General features: G+C 46.4%; 1 protein-coding gene across 4 annotated transcripts in view; it reads left to right on the top strand.

Annotated features, from left to right (window-relative positions):
• P4HA2 (prolyl 4-hydroxylase subunit alpha 2) overlaps positions 1-14,947 on the top strand; it is a 182,933-nt gene that overhangs the window by 150,744 nt on the left and 17,242 nt on the right. For all 4 annotated transcript variants that reach the window (XM_077265959.1, XM_077265957.1, XM_077265958.1 and 1 more), the window contains one exon: positions 1,412-1,480. In XM_077265959.1, coding sequence (XP_077122074.1) covers positions 1,412-1,480 — 69 coding nt within the window. The remainder of the gene's footprint in view (positions 1-1,411; positions 1,481-14,947) is intronic.

Raw genomic sequence — 14,947 nt, 5'->3', positions numbered from 1 at the left:
CAGACATGTGGGAAATGTTATTCATTAATGTTTTTCTGTGGCATGACTATCTGAATTAAAGGGATAATCATTCAAAGTTTGAAAATAGCTACATTTTTACATTTTTTTCTCAAATTTCTAATTTTTTTTATAAATAACCACAAAATATATCGACCTACATTTACCATTATCATAAAGTATAATGTGTCACGAAAAAACAATCTCAAAATCATTGGGATTTGTTGAAGCGTTCCAGAGTTATTACCACATAAAGTGACACTGGTCAGATTTTAAAAATTTGGCTCCGTCACACCCCCAAATTGTGTCTGGTATAAAAAAAAAAAAGTGGTTAGATGGTCTGGTCTTGGACTGGTTAATAACCTTGGTCTCTCTTGTCTGCACCTGATGTCCTCCTTATACACAGGCACCCAAAATTGTAGTGATCACTAATGGCGAAGGCTAAAATACAGTGACCAATTACTTCTTCAGGTATACGTTAATAACACATGAGAAGGTGTCTCTTATTTTTAAGGTTGACTATCGCCACTAACCCCTCTTCAACTCATGCTTAAAGCCATGTCATACACCTGACCACCAAAGACAAATACCTATGATTACATGTTTGTTTGAGGAGAATCAGAAGAATTAAAAAAAGCCCGCTTCCAATAATGACTGGAGCTCTGTCTCTGATTTTCTGCCAAACATCACTTTTAGCAACTGCTACTTACTATTTTTAATATTATTCTGCTCCTGCTTTATTGTTAACCAATTTTCACCATTGGTATCAATTTAGTCTTTTGTTGACTGTGTCTAGTAGAAAGTGTCCGTTTTGGGATTTGTGCCGCCTTCTTCACCAGAAGAAGGCACAGCTGTTGAAACGCGTCTATTTGGCTTCATTAAACTTTTAAGAGAAAATAAGTAGCATTTTTTATATCAACTTCTGTCATTGTTAAAAATATCACATTTACCTATGTATGTGGCTGACTGTACTCTTGTCTGGAAACGAAAGTTTCAAAAATGTTTTCCTCAGTCATTTACAATACATCATATACATTTTTGTGGGTTCTGATATCTCTGTTGTGGCAAATTAATACATTGTTTTTATGTAAATTATTTAATTCCAGTTATTTAAATTTGAGTGTTAATTTGCAAATCTGCAGACTAATTCTAGATTAAATTTGAAGAAATTGGTGAAAGTAAATCCAGACCATTAGCAAATTCACATGATCCATGTAGGTTGTGGTAAAGATTTACTATGGATTCCACTTTATTCGTATATAATTGGTGTGAAAATCTGTCCCATCTCGTCAACATAATAACCATGCTGAAGATTTGAAAATCTTATCACTGCATTTGGTTGAAGTCCTATTACATAAAGTTTTGTTCTAGAAGTTCTGCATTTTTAATTTAACTTTCACATGGCTTTTCATAGATGAGCGATGTTCAGTCGGGGGGTGCAACTGTGTTCCCAGATTTTGGTGCAGCAATCTATCCCAGGAAGGTAAGTACTAAACTCAAAAGCATATTCATAAAAATGTATAATTTAAAGAATGATTTTTATTGCTCAGATAAACAAGCCTACAGAACATCAAAAAAGTATTTTTATGCCAGTTTGTGGCATACTGCGCTCTAGAAAGTAGATTTGTCTGATATGTGACAGATTTACCAGCACAATTTGCACTTTTTTATGTTGCTTGTAAAGTGACAAACACAAAAGAGAACCTCAGTATAAAGTGCTAATACAGTGGGGCAAAAAAGTATTTAGTCAGTCAGCAATAGTGCAAGTTCCACCACTTAAAAAGATGAGAGGCGTCTGTAATTTACATCATAGGTAGACCTCAACTATGGGAGACAAACTGAGAAAAAAAAATCCAGAAAATCACATTGTCTGTTTTTTTATCATTTTATTTGCATATTATGGTGGAAAATAAGTATTTGGTCAGAAACAAACAATCAAGATTTCTGGCTCTCACAGACCTGTTACTTCTTCTTTAAGTCTCCTCTTTCCTCCACTCATTACCTGTAGTAATGGCACCTGTTTAAACTTGTTATCAGTATAAAAAGACACCTGTGCACACCCTCAAACAGTCTGACTCCAAACTCCACTATGGTGAAGACCAAAGAGCTGTCAAAGGACACCAGAAACAAAATTGTAGCCCTGCACCAGGCTGGGAAGACTGAATCTGCAATAGCCAACCAGCTTGGAGTGAAGAAATCAACAGTGGGAGCAATAATTAGAAAATGGAAGACATTCAAGACCACTGATAATCTCCCTCGATCTGGGGCTTCACGCAAAATCCCACCCCGTGGGGTCAGAATGATCACAAGAACGGTGAGCAAAAATCCCAGAACCACGCGGGGGGACCTAGTGAATGAACTGCAGAGAGCTGGGACCAATGTAACAAGGCCTACCATAAGTAACACTACGCCACCATGGACTCAGATCCTGCAGTGCCAGACGTGTCCCACTGCTTAAGCCAGTACATGTCCGGGCCCGTCTGAAGTTTGCTAGAGAGCATTTGGATGATCCAGAGGAGTTTTGGGAGAATGTCCTATGGTCTGATGAAACCAAACTGGAACTGTTTGGTAGAAACACAACTTGTCGTGTTTGGAGGAAAAAGAATGCTGAGTTGCATCCATCCAACACCATACCTACTGTAAAGCATGGTGGTGGAAACATCATGCTTTGGGGCTGTTTCTCTGCAAAGGGGCCAGGACGACTGATCCGGGTACATGAAAGAATGAATGGGGCCATGTATCGTGAGATTTTGAGTGCAAACCTCCTTCCATCAGCAAGGGCATTGAAGATGAAACGTGGCTGGGTCTTTCAACATGACAATGATCCAAAGCACACCGCCAGGGCAACGAAGGAGTGGCTTCGTAAGAAGCATTTCAAGGTCCTGGAGTGGCCTAGCCAGTCTCCAGATCTCAACCCTATAGAAAACCTTTGGAGGGAGTTGAAAGTCCGTGTTGCCAAGCGAAAAGCCAAAAACATCACTGCTCTAGAGGAGATCTGCATGGAGGAATGGGCCAACATACCAACAACAGTGTGTGGCAACCTTGTGAAGACTTACAGAAAACGTTTGACCTCTGTCATTGCCAACAAAGGATATATTACAAAGTATTGAGATGAAATTTTGTTTCTGACCAAATACTTATTTTCCACCATAATATGCAAATAAAATGATAAAAAAACAGACAATGTGATTTTCTGGATTTTTTTTTCTCAGTTTGTCTCCCATAGTTGAGGTCTACCTATGATGTAAATTACAGACGCCTCTCATCTTTTTAAGTGGTGGAACTTGCACTATTGCTGACTGACTAAATACTTTTTTGCCCCACTGTATATCATAAATTTTATTACATAATAAATACAAAAACAGAAAATATCCAAGATAACTGCTAGAAAGCAGGTTCAGCCACTACTAGTTTACACAACAATTTGTTCCAAGACAATGCCTGCATATAAGTAATTAGTACTGATCCAAGACACAAGCACATCAACTACACAGTGTAGGGGTATTACACCCTGTCAGAATCAATAATGGCAATGTGATAGGATTATAATTAGCAGCGCTTACATGGATTAGGTCTTATGTGTAGCGTCCCTGCCGCCCCAACGCACGTTTCGCTTCTTCGTCAGGAGGCATGTGTTGGGGAGGGATGAGGCTGATTTTATAGTATGACTGGCCAATAAACAACAGTTATTGTGAAAGTGTGTCTGAATGTGCCAGGTAACGAGCAGCGAGTATAGATCCGGTTTCTTCTGCGCATGCGTGGCCGATGGCACTCATCACTGAGACGCATAGACCCGCGGCCGTGGAGCGCAAGCTAACATGGGCCATCATGGAGACGGCGCATGCGCTTGGCTCCCAATGGCCACTCATATAGACGTCAGAGAGCGGGGCAGCCCTGCATGCGCTAAACCAGAAAGGCAAGTGACATTGTGCTCTATTTATTATCAAAGTGCGTTAATTACTTATACGTATGTACCATATAACAAGTACTACATGAATAAATTAAGAAAATAATACATGAACAAAATATATTTACATGAAAATGAATTGTGCTATTAAAGTGCAATGTGCTTAGTAAGTTACACCATTAGATAAAAGCAAACAAGAAATCACTTATTTGCATAAATACATACTCTGTAATTAATATATTATTAGTACACGTAAAGTGCCAAAGTGAGTGTATTAACTACAATACAAAAAGCAACATGTGTTACTCCAAACCTGTCAGTCTATTACAATTCCCTTGCAATAAAAAAATAAATAAATAAATAAAAATTAAAATAAAAACAGGAAATTGCTAATACACCATAAGATATAAACTGTCCATATTGCATTCTTCTTAAAAAACATATAATGGATTTATCCTTTCAAGGTGACACTTGCTGTCCATTGCCACACCTGTGTAGTAACATCAGACATCACTTGGCAATAATGTGAATAGCCAGAATGAAGATGAATGGATTTATGGTGATGGAGATTCCAAAAACCGAAGTAGAACGCTTAGGCCAAGTCATTCCATTACATCAAATAGCAGTTAGAGGTTTAACGTGAATAACTAAAATAAACAACACAAATTAGTATCTTAAAATGACAATTAAAAACACAATTATTTATTTACAACCTACAGAACCCCCCTCCCCAACCCAAATTTATAGATACCTAATTCAGAGAAAAGAGCTAAACCCAAAGTTCTCATTGAGGCCCACAGGGGCAACTGTTTGTAATCGATATATCCATCGACTCTCTATTTGTGCGAGTCTTTTAAATAAATTCCCACCCCTCTGACCCATTGATACCTGGTCTATAGCCCTCAGGATGAGTTTACTTGAATCCGAGTTGTGGCATTCCTTAAAGTGTTTTGGCAACGTCTTTAGAGGTTCATCATACCGCATAGTTTTAGATTTCTCGATGTCCCTTATATGCTCCCTTACCCGAATATTGAATTCCCTCGTGGTCATGCGAATGTATATCTTTTCGCAAGGGCATTGGGCATAATAGATCACCCCAGAGGATGAGCAAGTAAGCCTGTACAAAATTTTAAAGGTATGTGTCCCTTCTGAGTTCCTGAAATCCTTGCATTTAATTAAATTTCTGCATGCTTTGCATAATCCACAAGGAAAAAACCTTGTGAAAAGTAGACACCGAAGAATTAGTTTTGTTGGAATTGGGAGCATAATGACTTTCAACTAAAAGATCACGTAAGTTCTTACACCTTTTTGCTGTTACCAATGGTTTTGGTGGAATGAACTTTTGCGGGATTGGATCTGTTTCCATGACTTTCCAGTGCTTATTGAAAATGCCGGTAAGTTGGTTCCACTGGTTGTTAAATGTGGTTATTAATCTGACTTGTTGAGACTCCCCACTCGGTTGGGATGGTGGCTTAAAAAGTAATACATTTCTAGAGACATCTTTTGCCCTATGGTAACCCCGCCGGATCGATCTGTGACTGTAGCCCCTTTCACGGAACCTGGAATAAAGATCTCTTGCCTGTTTCTGAAAATTTTCTTCCGTCGAGCATATACGTTTAATTCTTAGATGTTGACCTATGGGGATTCCCCGAATAGTTGATTGGAGATGAGATGACTGGGCATGGAGTAAAGTGTTGGTGGCAGTCGGTTTTCGGTACACATCAGTATTAAGGACACCATTTGCATTCACCTGAATATTAACATCCAAAAAATGTAAATGACGACCATATGTCTCCTACTGCCTCCTTCCCCATAATCCTGTAGAATGTAAGCCCGCAAGGGCAGGGTCCTCGCCCCTCTGTATCAGTCTGTCATTGTTAGTTTGTCTACTGTAAGTGATATCTGTAACCTGTATGTAACCCCTTCTCATGTACAGCACCATGGAATCAATGGTGCTATATAAATAAATAATAATAATATGTATATGTCAAACTGATATTCAAATTATTGTCATTTAAATCATCCATCAGGCATTTTAACTCATCTATGTAAAGTGACAAAGTAGCCATGGTCTCCTGAAAAATGTTCTCCCCTCCTTTTGGACAAATCCAACATCTGGGGGAATTGAGAGGAGCCTCAACTCTCACTATTTCCGGATTTGACTAGCATCCACAGGATGGGAGAGAGAGAGTGAAGCAACTGTTAATTGGCAGCAGGGATCATCTGACATAACAATGTCACAAAAGTCCCGGAAGAGCCAGCGTCAACACCGCTGGAATGGAACCCGAGGTGAGTATAGGTGGTGTTATTTTATAATGCGGAAGCATTTGGATTGGGGAGGGGTTGTCAGAGTAATGGGCAACCCCTTTAAAGGGAATCTGTCATGTGAAGAAGCACTATTAACTTTCAGATATGGGGTTAATCTGCAGGTTACTAGCATTATGAATTTCTGAACTTTATTTTTCCCAGTAGCGTTCTGGTTTCGGTAACAGGGCTGGTGGCAGCACGGTTTCATTCACCTCTCAGTGTATAGCGCGCAGCAGCTGTAAGCGCGCGGCAGCTGTAACCGCGCCCTCGGCACTGACTGATAACTCACTCAGCATTAGTATCAGCGGTCAATCAGGGCTGTGAGGCGTGGTTACAGCCACTGCTATATACAGACCTGTGATTAATACTGTGCTGATGTCACTCCTGGCAGCGGGGTTCTAAGTGTCGGCGCTGGACAAGTTCAAAATGCTATTAACCTGCTGATTAAGTCCAGGTTAGCCTTATTTTTAAATTACATGTTTCCTTTAAAAACGCCAAAGGGCTTTTATCGAAGATGTTACATTGGCTGTGTAATTGTATGGATACATTGCCATACATTCTCTTTTTAATTGATCGTTTTATCTGACTCGTTTTTCCATTGTCGTCTGTAAGTTTTGAATTTACTGATTTTAAAACGAAAACAATTATAGTATAAAAAAACCCACAAAAATGGGTGAATTAAAAAATACCTTAAAAAGTAAACACACACACACACACACACAGTGAAGGAAATATTTATTTACTTATATTATTCACTTACAGAGACATGGATGGTCTATAATTTTAAGGGTAGGTTAATTTTAACATTGAGAGAATATCAAAAATAAAATCCAGAAAATTACATTGTATGAATTTTAAGAGTTCTGGCTCCTGCAGACCAGTTACATTCTCCTAATCAACTTGTTACCTGCATCAAATACAGCTATCTTACATAGTCACCTTTATAAAAGTCTCCTGTCCACAGACTCAATTAATCAGTCAGACTCTAACCTCTACAACATGGGCAAGACCAAAGAGCTTTATAAGGATGTCAGGGACAAGATCATAGACCTGCACAAAGCTAGAATGTTCTACAAGATCATAAGTAAGACGATGGGTGAGAAGGAGACAACTGTTAGTGCAATAGTAAGAAAATGGAAGAAATACAAAATGACTGTCAATCGACATTGATCAGGGCACCATGCAAAATCTCCCCTCGTGGAGTATCCTTGATCATGAGGAAGGTGAGAGATCAGCCTAAAAGTAACGGGGGGAACTTGTTAATGATCTCAAGGCAGCTGGGACCTCAGTCACCAAGAAAACCATTGGTAACACATTACGCTGTAAAGATATAAAATCATGCAGTGCCCGCAAGGTTCCCCTGCTCAAGAAGGCACATGTGCAGGCCCGTCTGAAGTTTGCCAATGAACATCTGGATGAGTCTATGAGTGATTGGGAGAAGGTGCTGTTGTCAGATGAGAGAAAAATTTAGGTCTTTGACATTAACTCGGCTGCCGTGTTTGGAGAAAGAGAAATGCTGTCTATCACCCAAAGAACATCGTCCCCGCTGTCAAGCATGGAGGTGGAAACATTATGTTTTGGGGGTGTTTCTCTGCTTAGGGCACAGGACTACTTCACCGCATTAATGAGAAAATGGATGGAGCCATGTACCGTAAAATCCAGAGTGACAACCTCCTTCCCTTCTCCAGGACATTAAAAATGGGTCGTGGTTGAGTCTTCCAGCAAGACAATGACCCAAAACATACAGCCAAGGCAACAAAGGAGTGGCTCAAAAAGAAGCACATTAAGGTCAAGGAGTGGCCTAGCCAGTCTCCAGACCTTAATCCCATAGAAAACTTGAGGGAGTTGAAGCTCAGAGTGGCCAAGTGACAGCCTCAAAATCTTAATGAATTAGAGATGATCTGCAAAGAGGAGTGGACCAAAATTCCTCCTGACGTGCGCAAACCTCATCAACCACATAAAACATCTGACTGTTGTGCTTGCCAACAAGGGTTTTGCCTCCAAGTATTAAGTCTTGTTTGCCAGAGGGATCAAATACTTATTTCTCACTTCAAAATGCAAATAAATTTATATAAATCATACGATGCGATTTTCTGGATTTAATTTTTGATATTGTGTGTCTCCTACCCTTAAAATTAGACTGTTCATGACTTTGTCAGTGGGCAAACTGTGTGTATTTACAGTGCCTTGCGAAAGTATTCAGCCCCCTAGAACTTTTCAACCTTTTCCCACATATCATGCTTCAAACAAAGATACCAAATGTAAATTTTTGGTGAAGAATCAGCAACAGGTGGAACACAATTGTGAAGTTGAACGAAATTTATTGGTTATTTTAAATTTTTGTGGAAATTCAAAAACTGAAAATTGGGGCGTGCAATATTATTCGGCCCGTTTAACTTACCGTATATACTCGAGTATAAGCCGACCCGAGTATAAGCCGACCCCCCTAATTTTGCCACAAAAAACTGGGAAAACTTATTGACTCGAGTATAAGCCTAGGGTGGAAAATGCAGCAGCTACCGGTGAATTTCAAAAATAAAAATAGATGCTCCATACTGTTCATTATGGCCCCATAGCTGTGCCATATAGTGCTCTGCACCATTATTGCCCCATAGCTGTGCCATATAGTGCTCTGCACCGTTCATTATTGCCCCATAGCTGTGCCATATAGTGCTCTGCACCATTATTGTCCCATAGCTGTGCCATACAGTGCTCTGCACCATTATTGCCCCATAGCTGTGCCATATAGTGCTCCGCACCGTCCATTATTGCCCCATAGCTGTGCCATACAGTGCTCTGCACCATTATTGCCCCATAGCTGTGCCATACAGTGCTCTGCACCATTATTGCCCCATAGCTGTGCCATACAGTGCTCTGCACCATTATTGCCCCATAGCTGTGCCATATAGTGCTCTGCACCATTATTGCCCCATAGCTGTGCCATATAGTGCTCTGCACCGTCCATTATTGCCCCATAGCTGTGCCATACAGTGCTCTGCACCATTATTGCCCCATAGCTGTGCCATATAGTGCTCTGCACCATTATTGCCCCATAGCTGTGCCATACAGTGCTCTGCACCATTATTGCCCCATAGCTGTGCCATATAGTGCTCTGCACCATTATTGCCCCATAGCTGTGCCATATAATGCTCTGCACCATTATTGCCCCATAGCTGTGCCATATAGTGCTCTGCACCATTACTGCCCCATAGCTGTGCCATATAGTGCTCTGCACCGTTGCCCCATAGCTGTGCCATACAGTGCTCTGCACCATTGCCCCATAGCTGTGCCATATAGTGCTCTGCACCGTCCATTATTGCCCCATAGCTGTGCTGCTGCTGCAATAAAAATAATAAAACACATACTCACCTCTCTTGCAGCTCCTCGGCGCCATCTTCCCGGCGTCTCCCTGCACTGACTGATCAGGCAGAGGGCGGCGCGCACACTATATGCGTCATCGCGCCCTCTGACCTGCACAGTCAGTGAGGAGAGACGCCGGGAAGATGGAGACAGCGCCCGGCGTGTGGAACGAGGACAGGTGATTATGACATACTTACCTGCTCCCGGCGTCCCGCTCCTTCCCCCGGACATCTGGTCTTCGGTGCCGCAGCCTCTTCCTCTATCAGCGGTCACCGGCACCGCTTCATTAGAGAAATGAATAGGCGGCTCCGCCCCTATGGGAGGTGGAGCAGCCTATTCATTTCTCTAATGAGCGGTCCCACGTGACCGCTCAGGGGAAGAGGCTGCTGCACCCGGAGACCGTGTGACGGGCAGGGGGAGCGACAGGAGCGCCGGGACTAGGTGAGTATGCATCAGCGCCCTCTCCCCCTCACCCGCCGACCCCACCGCCGACCGTGACTCGAGTATAAGCCGAGGGGGCACTTTCAGCCCAAAAATTTGGGCTGAAAATCTCGGCTTATACTCGAGTATATACGGTAATACTTTGTTGCGCCACCTTTTGCTGCGATTACAGCTGCAAGTCGCTTGGGATATGTCTCTATCAGTTTTGTACATCAAGAGACTGAAATTCTTGCCCATTCTTCCTTGGCAAACAACTCGAGCTCAGTGAGGTTTGATGGAGATCGTTTGTGAACAGCAGTTTTCAGCTTTTTCCACAGATTCTCGATTGGATTGAGGTCTGGACTTTGACTTGGCCATTCTAAAACCTGGATACATTTATTTGTGAAACATTCCATTGTAGATTTTGCTTTATGTTTGAGATCATTGTCTTGTTGGAAGACAAATCTCCGTCCCAGTCTCAGGTCTTTTGCAGACTCCAACTGGTTTTCTTCAAGAATGGTCCTGTATTTGGCTCCATCCATCTTCCCATCAATTTTAACCATCTTCCCTGCCTCTGCTGAAGAAAAGCAGGCCCAAACCATGATGCTGCCACCACCATGTTTGACAGTGGGGATGGTGTGTTGAGGGTGATGAGCTGTGTTGCCTTTACGCCAAACATATCGTTTGGCATTGTTGCCAAAAAGTTCGATTTTGGTTTCTTCTGACCAAAACACCTTCTTCCACATGTTTGGTGTGTCTCCCAGGTGGCTTGTTGCAAAATTTAAACAACACTTTTTATGGATATCTTTGCGAAAAGGCTTTCTTCTTGCCACTGTTTCTATAAAGGCCAGATTTGTGCAGTGTACGACTGATTGTTGTCCTATGGACAAGACTGTTCCACCTCAGCTGTAGATCTCTGCAGTTCATCCAGTGTGATCATGGGCCTCTTGGCTGCATCTCTGATCAGTCTTCTCCTTGTTTGAGATGAAAGTTTAGAGGGACGGCCGGGTCTTGGTAGATTTGCAGTGGTAAGATACTCCTTCCATTTCAATGTGATCGCTTGCACTGTGCTCCTTGGGATGTTTAAAGTTTTGGAAATCATTTTGTATCCAAATCCGGCTTTAAACTTCTCCACAACAGTATCACGGACCTGCCTGTTGTGTTCCTTGGTCTTCATGATGCTCTCTGTGCTTCAAACAGAACCCTGAGACTATCACTGGGCAGGTGCATTTATACGAAGACTTGATTACACACAGGTGGATTATATTTATCATCATTAGGCATTTAGGACAACATTGGATCATTAAGAGATCCACAATGAGCTTCTGGAGTGAGTTTGCTGCACTGAAAGTAAAGGGGCCGAATAATATTGCACGCCCCACTTTTCAGTTTTTGAAATTCCACAAAAATTTTAAATAACCAATAAATTTAGTTCAACTTCACAATTTTGTTCCACTTGTTGTTGATTCTTCCCCAAAAATTTACATTTGGTATCTTTATGTTTGAAGCATATGTGGGCAAAGGTTGAAAAGTTCCAGGGGGCTGAATACTTTCGCAAGGCACTGTGTGTGTTTATCTCTCTCTCTCTCTATCGTTCTATCTATATATATATATATATATATATATATATATATATATATGTATCTCTATATATATAATTGTCTAAGGGTTTTTCTGTCTGTCTGTCTGTCCTGGAAATCCCGCATCTCTGATTGGTCGAGGCCACCAGGCCTCGACCAATCAGCGACGGGCACAGCATGGCGACGATGATGTCATAAAGGTTGCCTCGACAAATCAGCGACGGGCACAGTCTGCCGCGAATTCTGGAATCATCACTGTCCATATACTACGGGGACATGCATATTCTAGAATACCCGATGCATTAGAATCGGGCCACAGTCTATATATATATATATATATATATATATATATAATATATATAATATATATATATATATATAATATAACGCTGGGAGCGTCACTCTGTCCGAAGCCTCTATAGACTGCGCAAGCGCAGTCTGGACCGCACAGAGCGACGCTCCCAGGAGATCGCGGTATGCGTAAGCGCTGAACGCACACCGCGATCTCCACCGGACAAGCAGGGACGAGCCAGGAGGCGAAGGGTGAGTATACTTACCTGACCCGTTCCACCGACGCGCTTCCGGGCCGTGACTGTCCCCCTGCTCCCGGAATCGGCGCCTGCGCAGTCCGCGCTTTCCGGCGCCATTTTCTTGAAGACACATTGCAGTGTCTTCAAGAAAATGGCGCCGGAAAGCGCGGACTGCGCAGGCGCCGACTCCGGGAGCAGGACCAAGAAAATGGCCGCACCCAGCACAGCCGCCGCGCCCAGCACAGCCACGCACAGCCGCCCACAGCAAAGCACAGCCGCCGCACCCAGCACAGCCGACCATAGCCGCCCACAGCCACGCACAGGCGCCCACAGCCACGCACAGCCGCCGCACCCAGCACAGCTGCCCACAGCCACGCACAGCCACCCATAGCCACGCACAGCCGCCGCACCCAGCACAGCCGACCACAGCCGCCGCACCCAGCACAGCCGACCACAGCCACGCACAGCCGCCGCACCCAGCACAGCCGCCCACAGCCACGCACAGCCGCCACACCCAGCACAGCCACCCACAGCCGCCGCCCCCAGCACAGCCGCCGCACCCAGCACATCCGCCGCACCCAGCACAGCCATGCACAGCCGCCACAGCCACGCACAGCCGCACCCAGCACAGCCTCGCACAGCCGCCCACAGCCACGGACAGCTGCCGCACCCAGCACATCCGCCGCACCCAGCACAGCCGCCACAGCCACGCACAGCCGCACCCAGCACAGCCTCCCACAGCCACGCACAGCCGCCCACAGCCACGGACAGCCGCCCACAGCTACGCACCCAGCACAGCCACGCACAGCCGCCCACAGCCGCCGCACCCAGCACAGCCACGCACAACCGCCGCACCCAGCACAGCCGCCGCACCCAGCACAGCCGACCACAGCCACGCACAGCCGCCGCACCCAGCACAGCCGCACACAGCCACGCACAGCCGCCGCACCCAGCACAGCCACCCACAGCCGCCGCACCCAGCACAGCCGCCGCACCTAGCACATCCGCCGCACCCAACACAGCCATGCACAGCCGCCACAGCCACGCACAGCCGCCTACAGCCATGCACAGCCGCCGCACCCAGCACAGCCTCCCACAGCCACGCACAGCCGCCCACAGCCACGGACAGCCGCCGCACCCAGCACAGCCGCCCACAGCCACGCACAGCCGCCCACAGCCACGCACCCAGCACAGCCACCCACAGCCGCCGCACCCAGCACAGCCGCCCACAGCCACGCACAACCGCCGCACCCAGCACAGCCGCCGCACCCAGCACAGCCGACCACAGCCACGCACAGCCGCCGCACCCAGCACAGCCGCCCACAGCCACGCACAGCCGCCCACAGCCACGCACAGCCGCCGCACCCAGCACAGCCACCCACAGCCGCCGCACCCAGCACATCCGCCGCACCCAGCACAGCCACGCACAGCCGCCTACAGCCACGCACAGCCGCCGCACCCAGCACAGCCGGCCACAGCCACGCACAGCCGCCCACAGCCACAGACAGCCGCCGCACCCAGCACAGCCGCCCACAGCCACGCACAGCCGCCGCACCCAGCACAGCCGCCGCACCCAGCACAGCCGCCCACAGCCACGCACAACCGCCACACCCAGCACAGCCGCCGCACCCAGCACATCCGCCGCACCCAGCACAGCCGCCGCACCCAGCACAGCCACGCACAGCCGCCACAGCCACGCACAGCCGCCACAGCCACGCACAGCCTCAGCACCCAGCACAGCCACGCACAGCCGCCCACAGCCACGCACAGCCGCCTACAGCCACGGACAGCCGCCGCACCCAGCACAGCCACCGCACCCAGCACAGCCGCCGCACCCAGCACAGCTACGCACAGCCGCCGCACCCAGCACAGCCACGCACAGCCTCCCACAGCCACGCACAGCCGCCTACAGCCACGCACAGCCGCTGCACCCAGCACAGCCACCGCACCCAGCACAGCCGTCCACAGCTGCCGCACCCAGCACAGCCGCCCGCACCCAGCACAGCCACGTCACATACAGCCGCCCGCACTCAGCACAGCCACATACAGCCGCCCGCACTCAGCACAGCCGCCCGCACTCAGCACAGCCGCCCGCACTCAGCACAGCCGCCCGCACTGATGGGGGCGCAGGATGGAGCAGCACGTGATAGGATGGGGGCGCAGGATGGGAGCACATGACAGGATGGGGATGAGGATGGAGCAGCACATGACACGGTGGAGTGGCACATGACAGGATGGGGGCGCAGGATGGAGCAGCACATGACACGGTGGAGCAGCACATGACAGGATGGGGGCGCAGGATGGAGCAGCACATGACAGGATGGGGATGCAGGATGGAGCAGCACATGACATGGTGGAGCAGCACATGACAGGATGGGGGCGCAGGATGGAGCAGCACATGACACGGTGGAGCAGCACATGACAGGATGGGGGCGCAGGATGGAGCAGCATATGACAGGATAGGAGCAGCACATACCAGGATGGAGACCATATTCCAATATAAATGCTCGCCACCCGGGCGTAGAACGGGTTCAATAGCTAGTATAATATATAAAGCTGAATGTGTGTATGTGTGTGTGTATGTATGTATGTCCGGGATTGGCATCTGAACAGTCGCAGCTACAGCCACAAAATTTTGCACAGTCACACGTCTGGACCCCGAGAGCGTCATAGGCTATGTTGTGAGGTGAAATTTTAACCCCGTGCTTTCCAATTCACCAAACAATTTTGCTCCTATCTACATAATGGGGAAAAAGTGAAATGAAAAGTGTTGGAGGCGTCGCAGCTACAGGCACAAAATTTTGCACAGTCACACGTCTGGACCCCGAGAGCGTCATAGGCTATGT

The sequence above is a fragment of the Ranitomeya variabilis genome, chromosome 5, assembly GCF_051348905.1.
Source record: "Ranitomeya variabilis isolate aRanVar5 chromosome 5, aRanVar5.hap1, whole genome shotgun sequence".
NCBI classification, from domain to species: domain Eukaryota; kingdom Metazoa; phylum Chordata; class Amphibia; order Anura; family Dendrobatidae; genus Ranitomeya; species Ranitomeya variabilis.
This window is presented reverse-complemented; position numbering and strand designations above follow the sequence as displayed.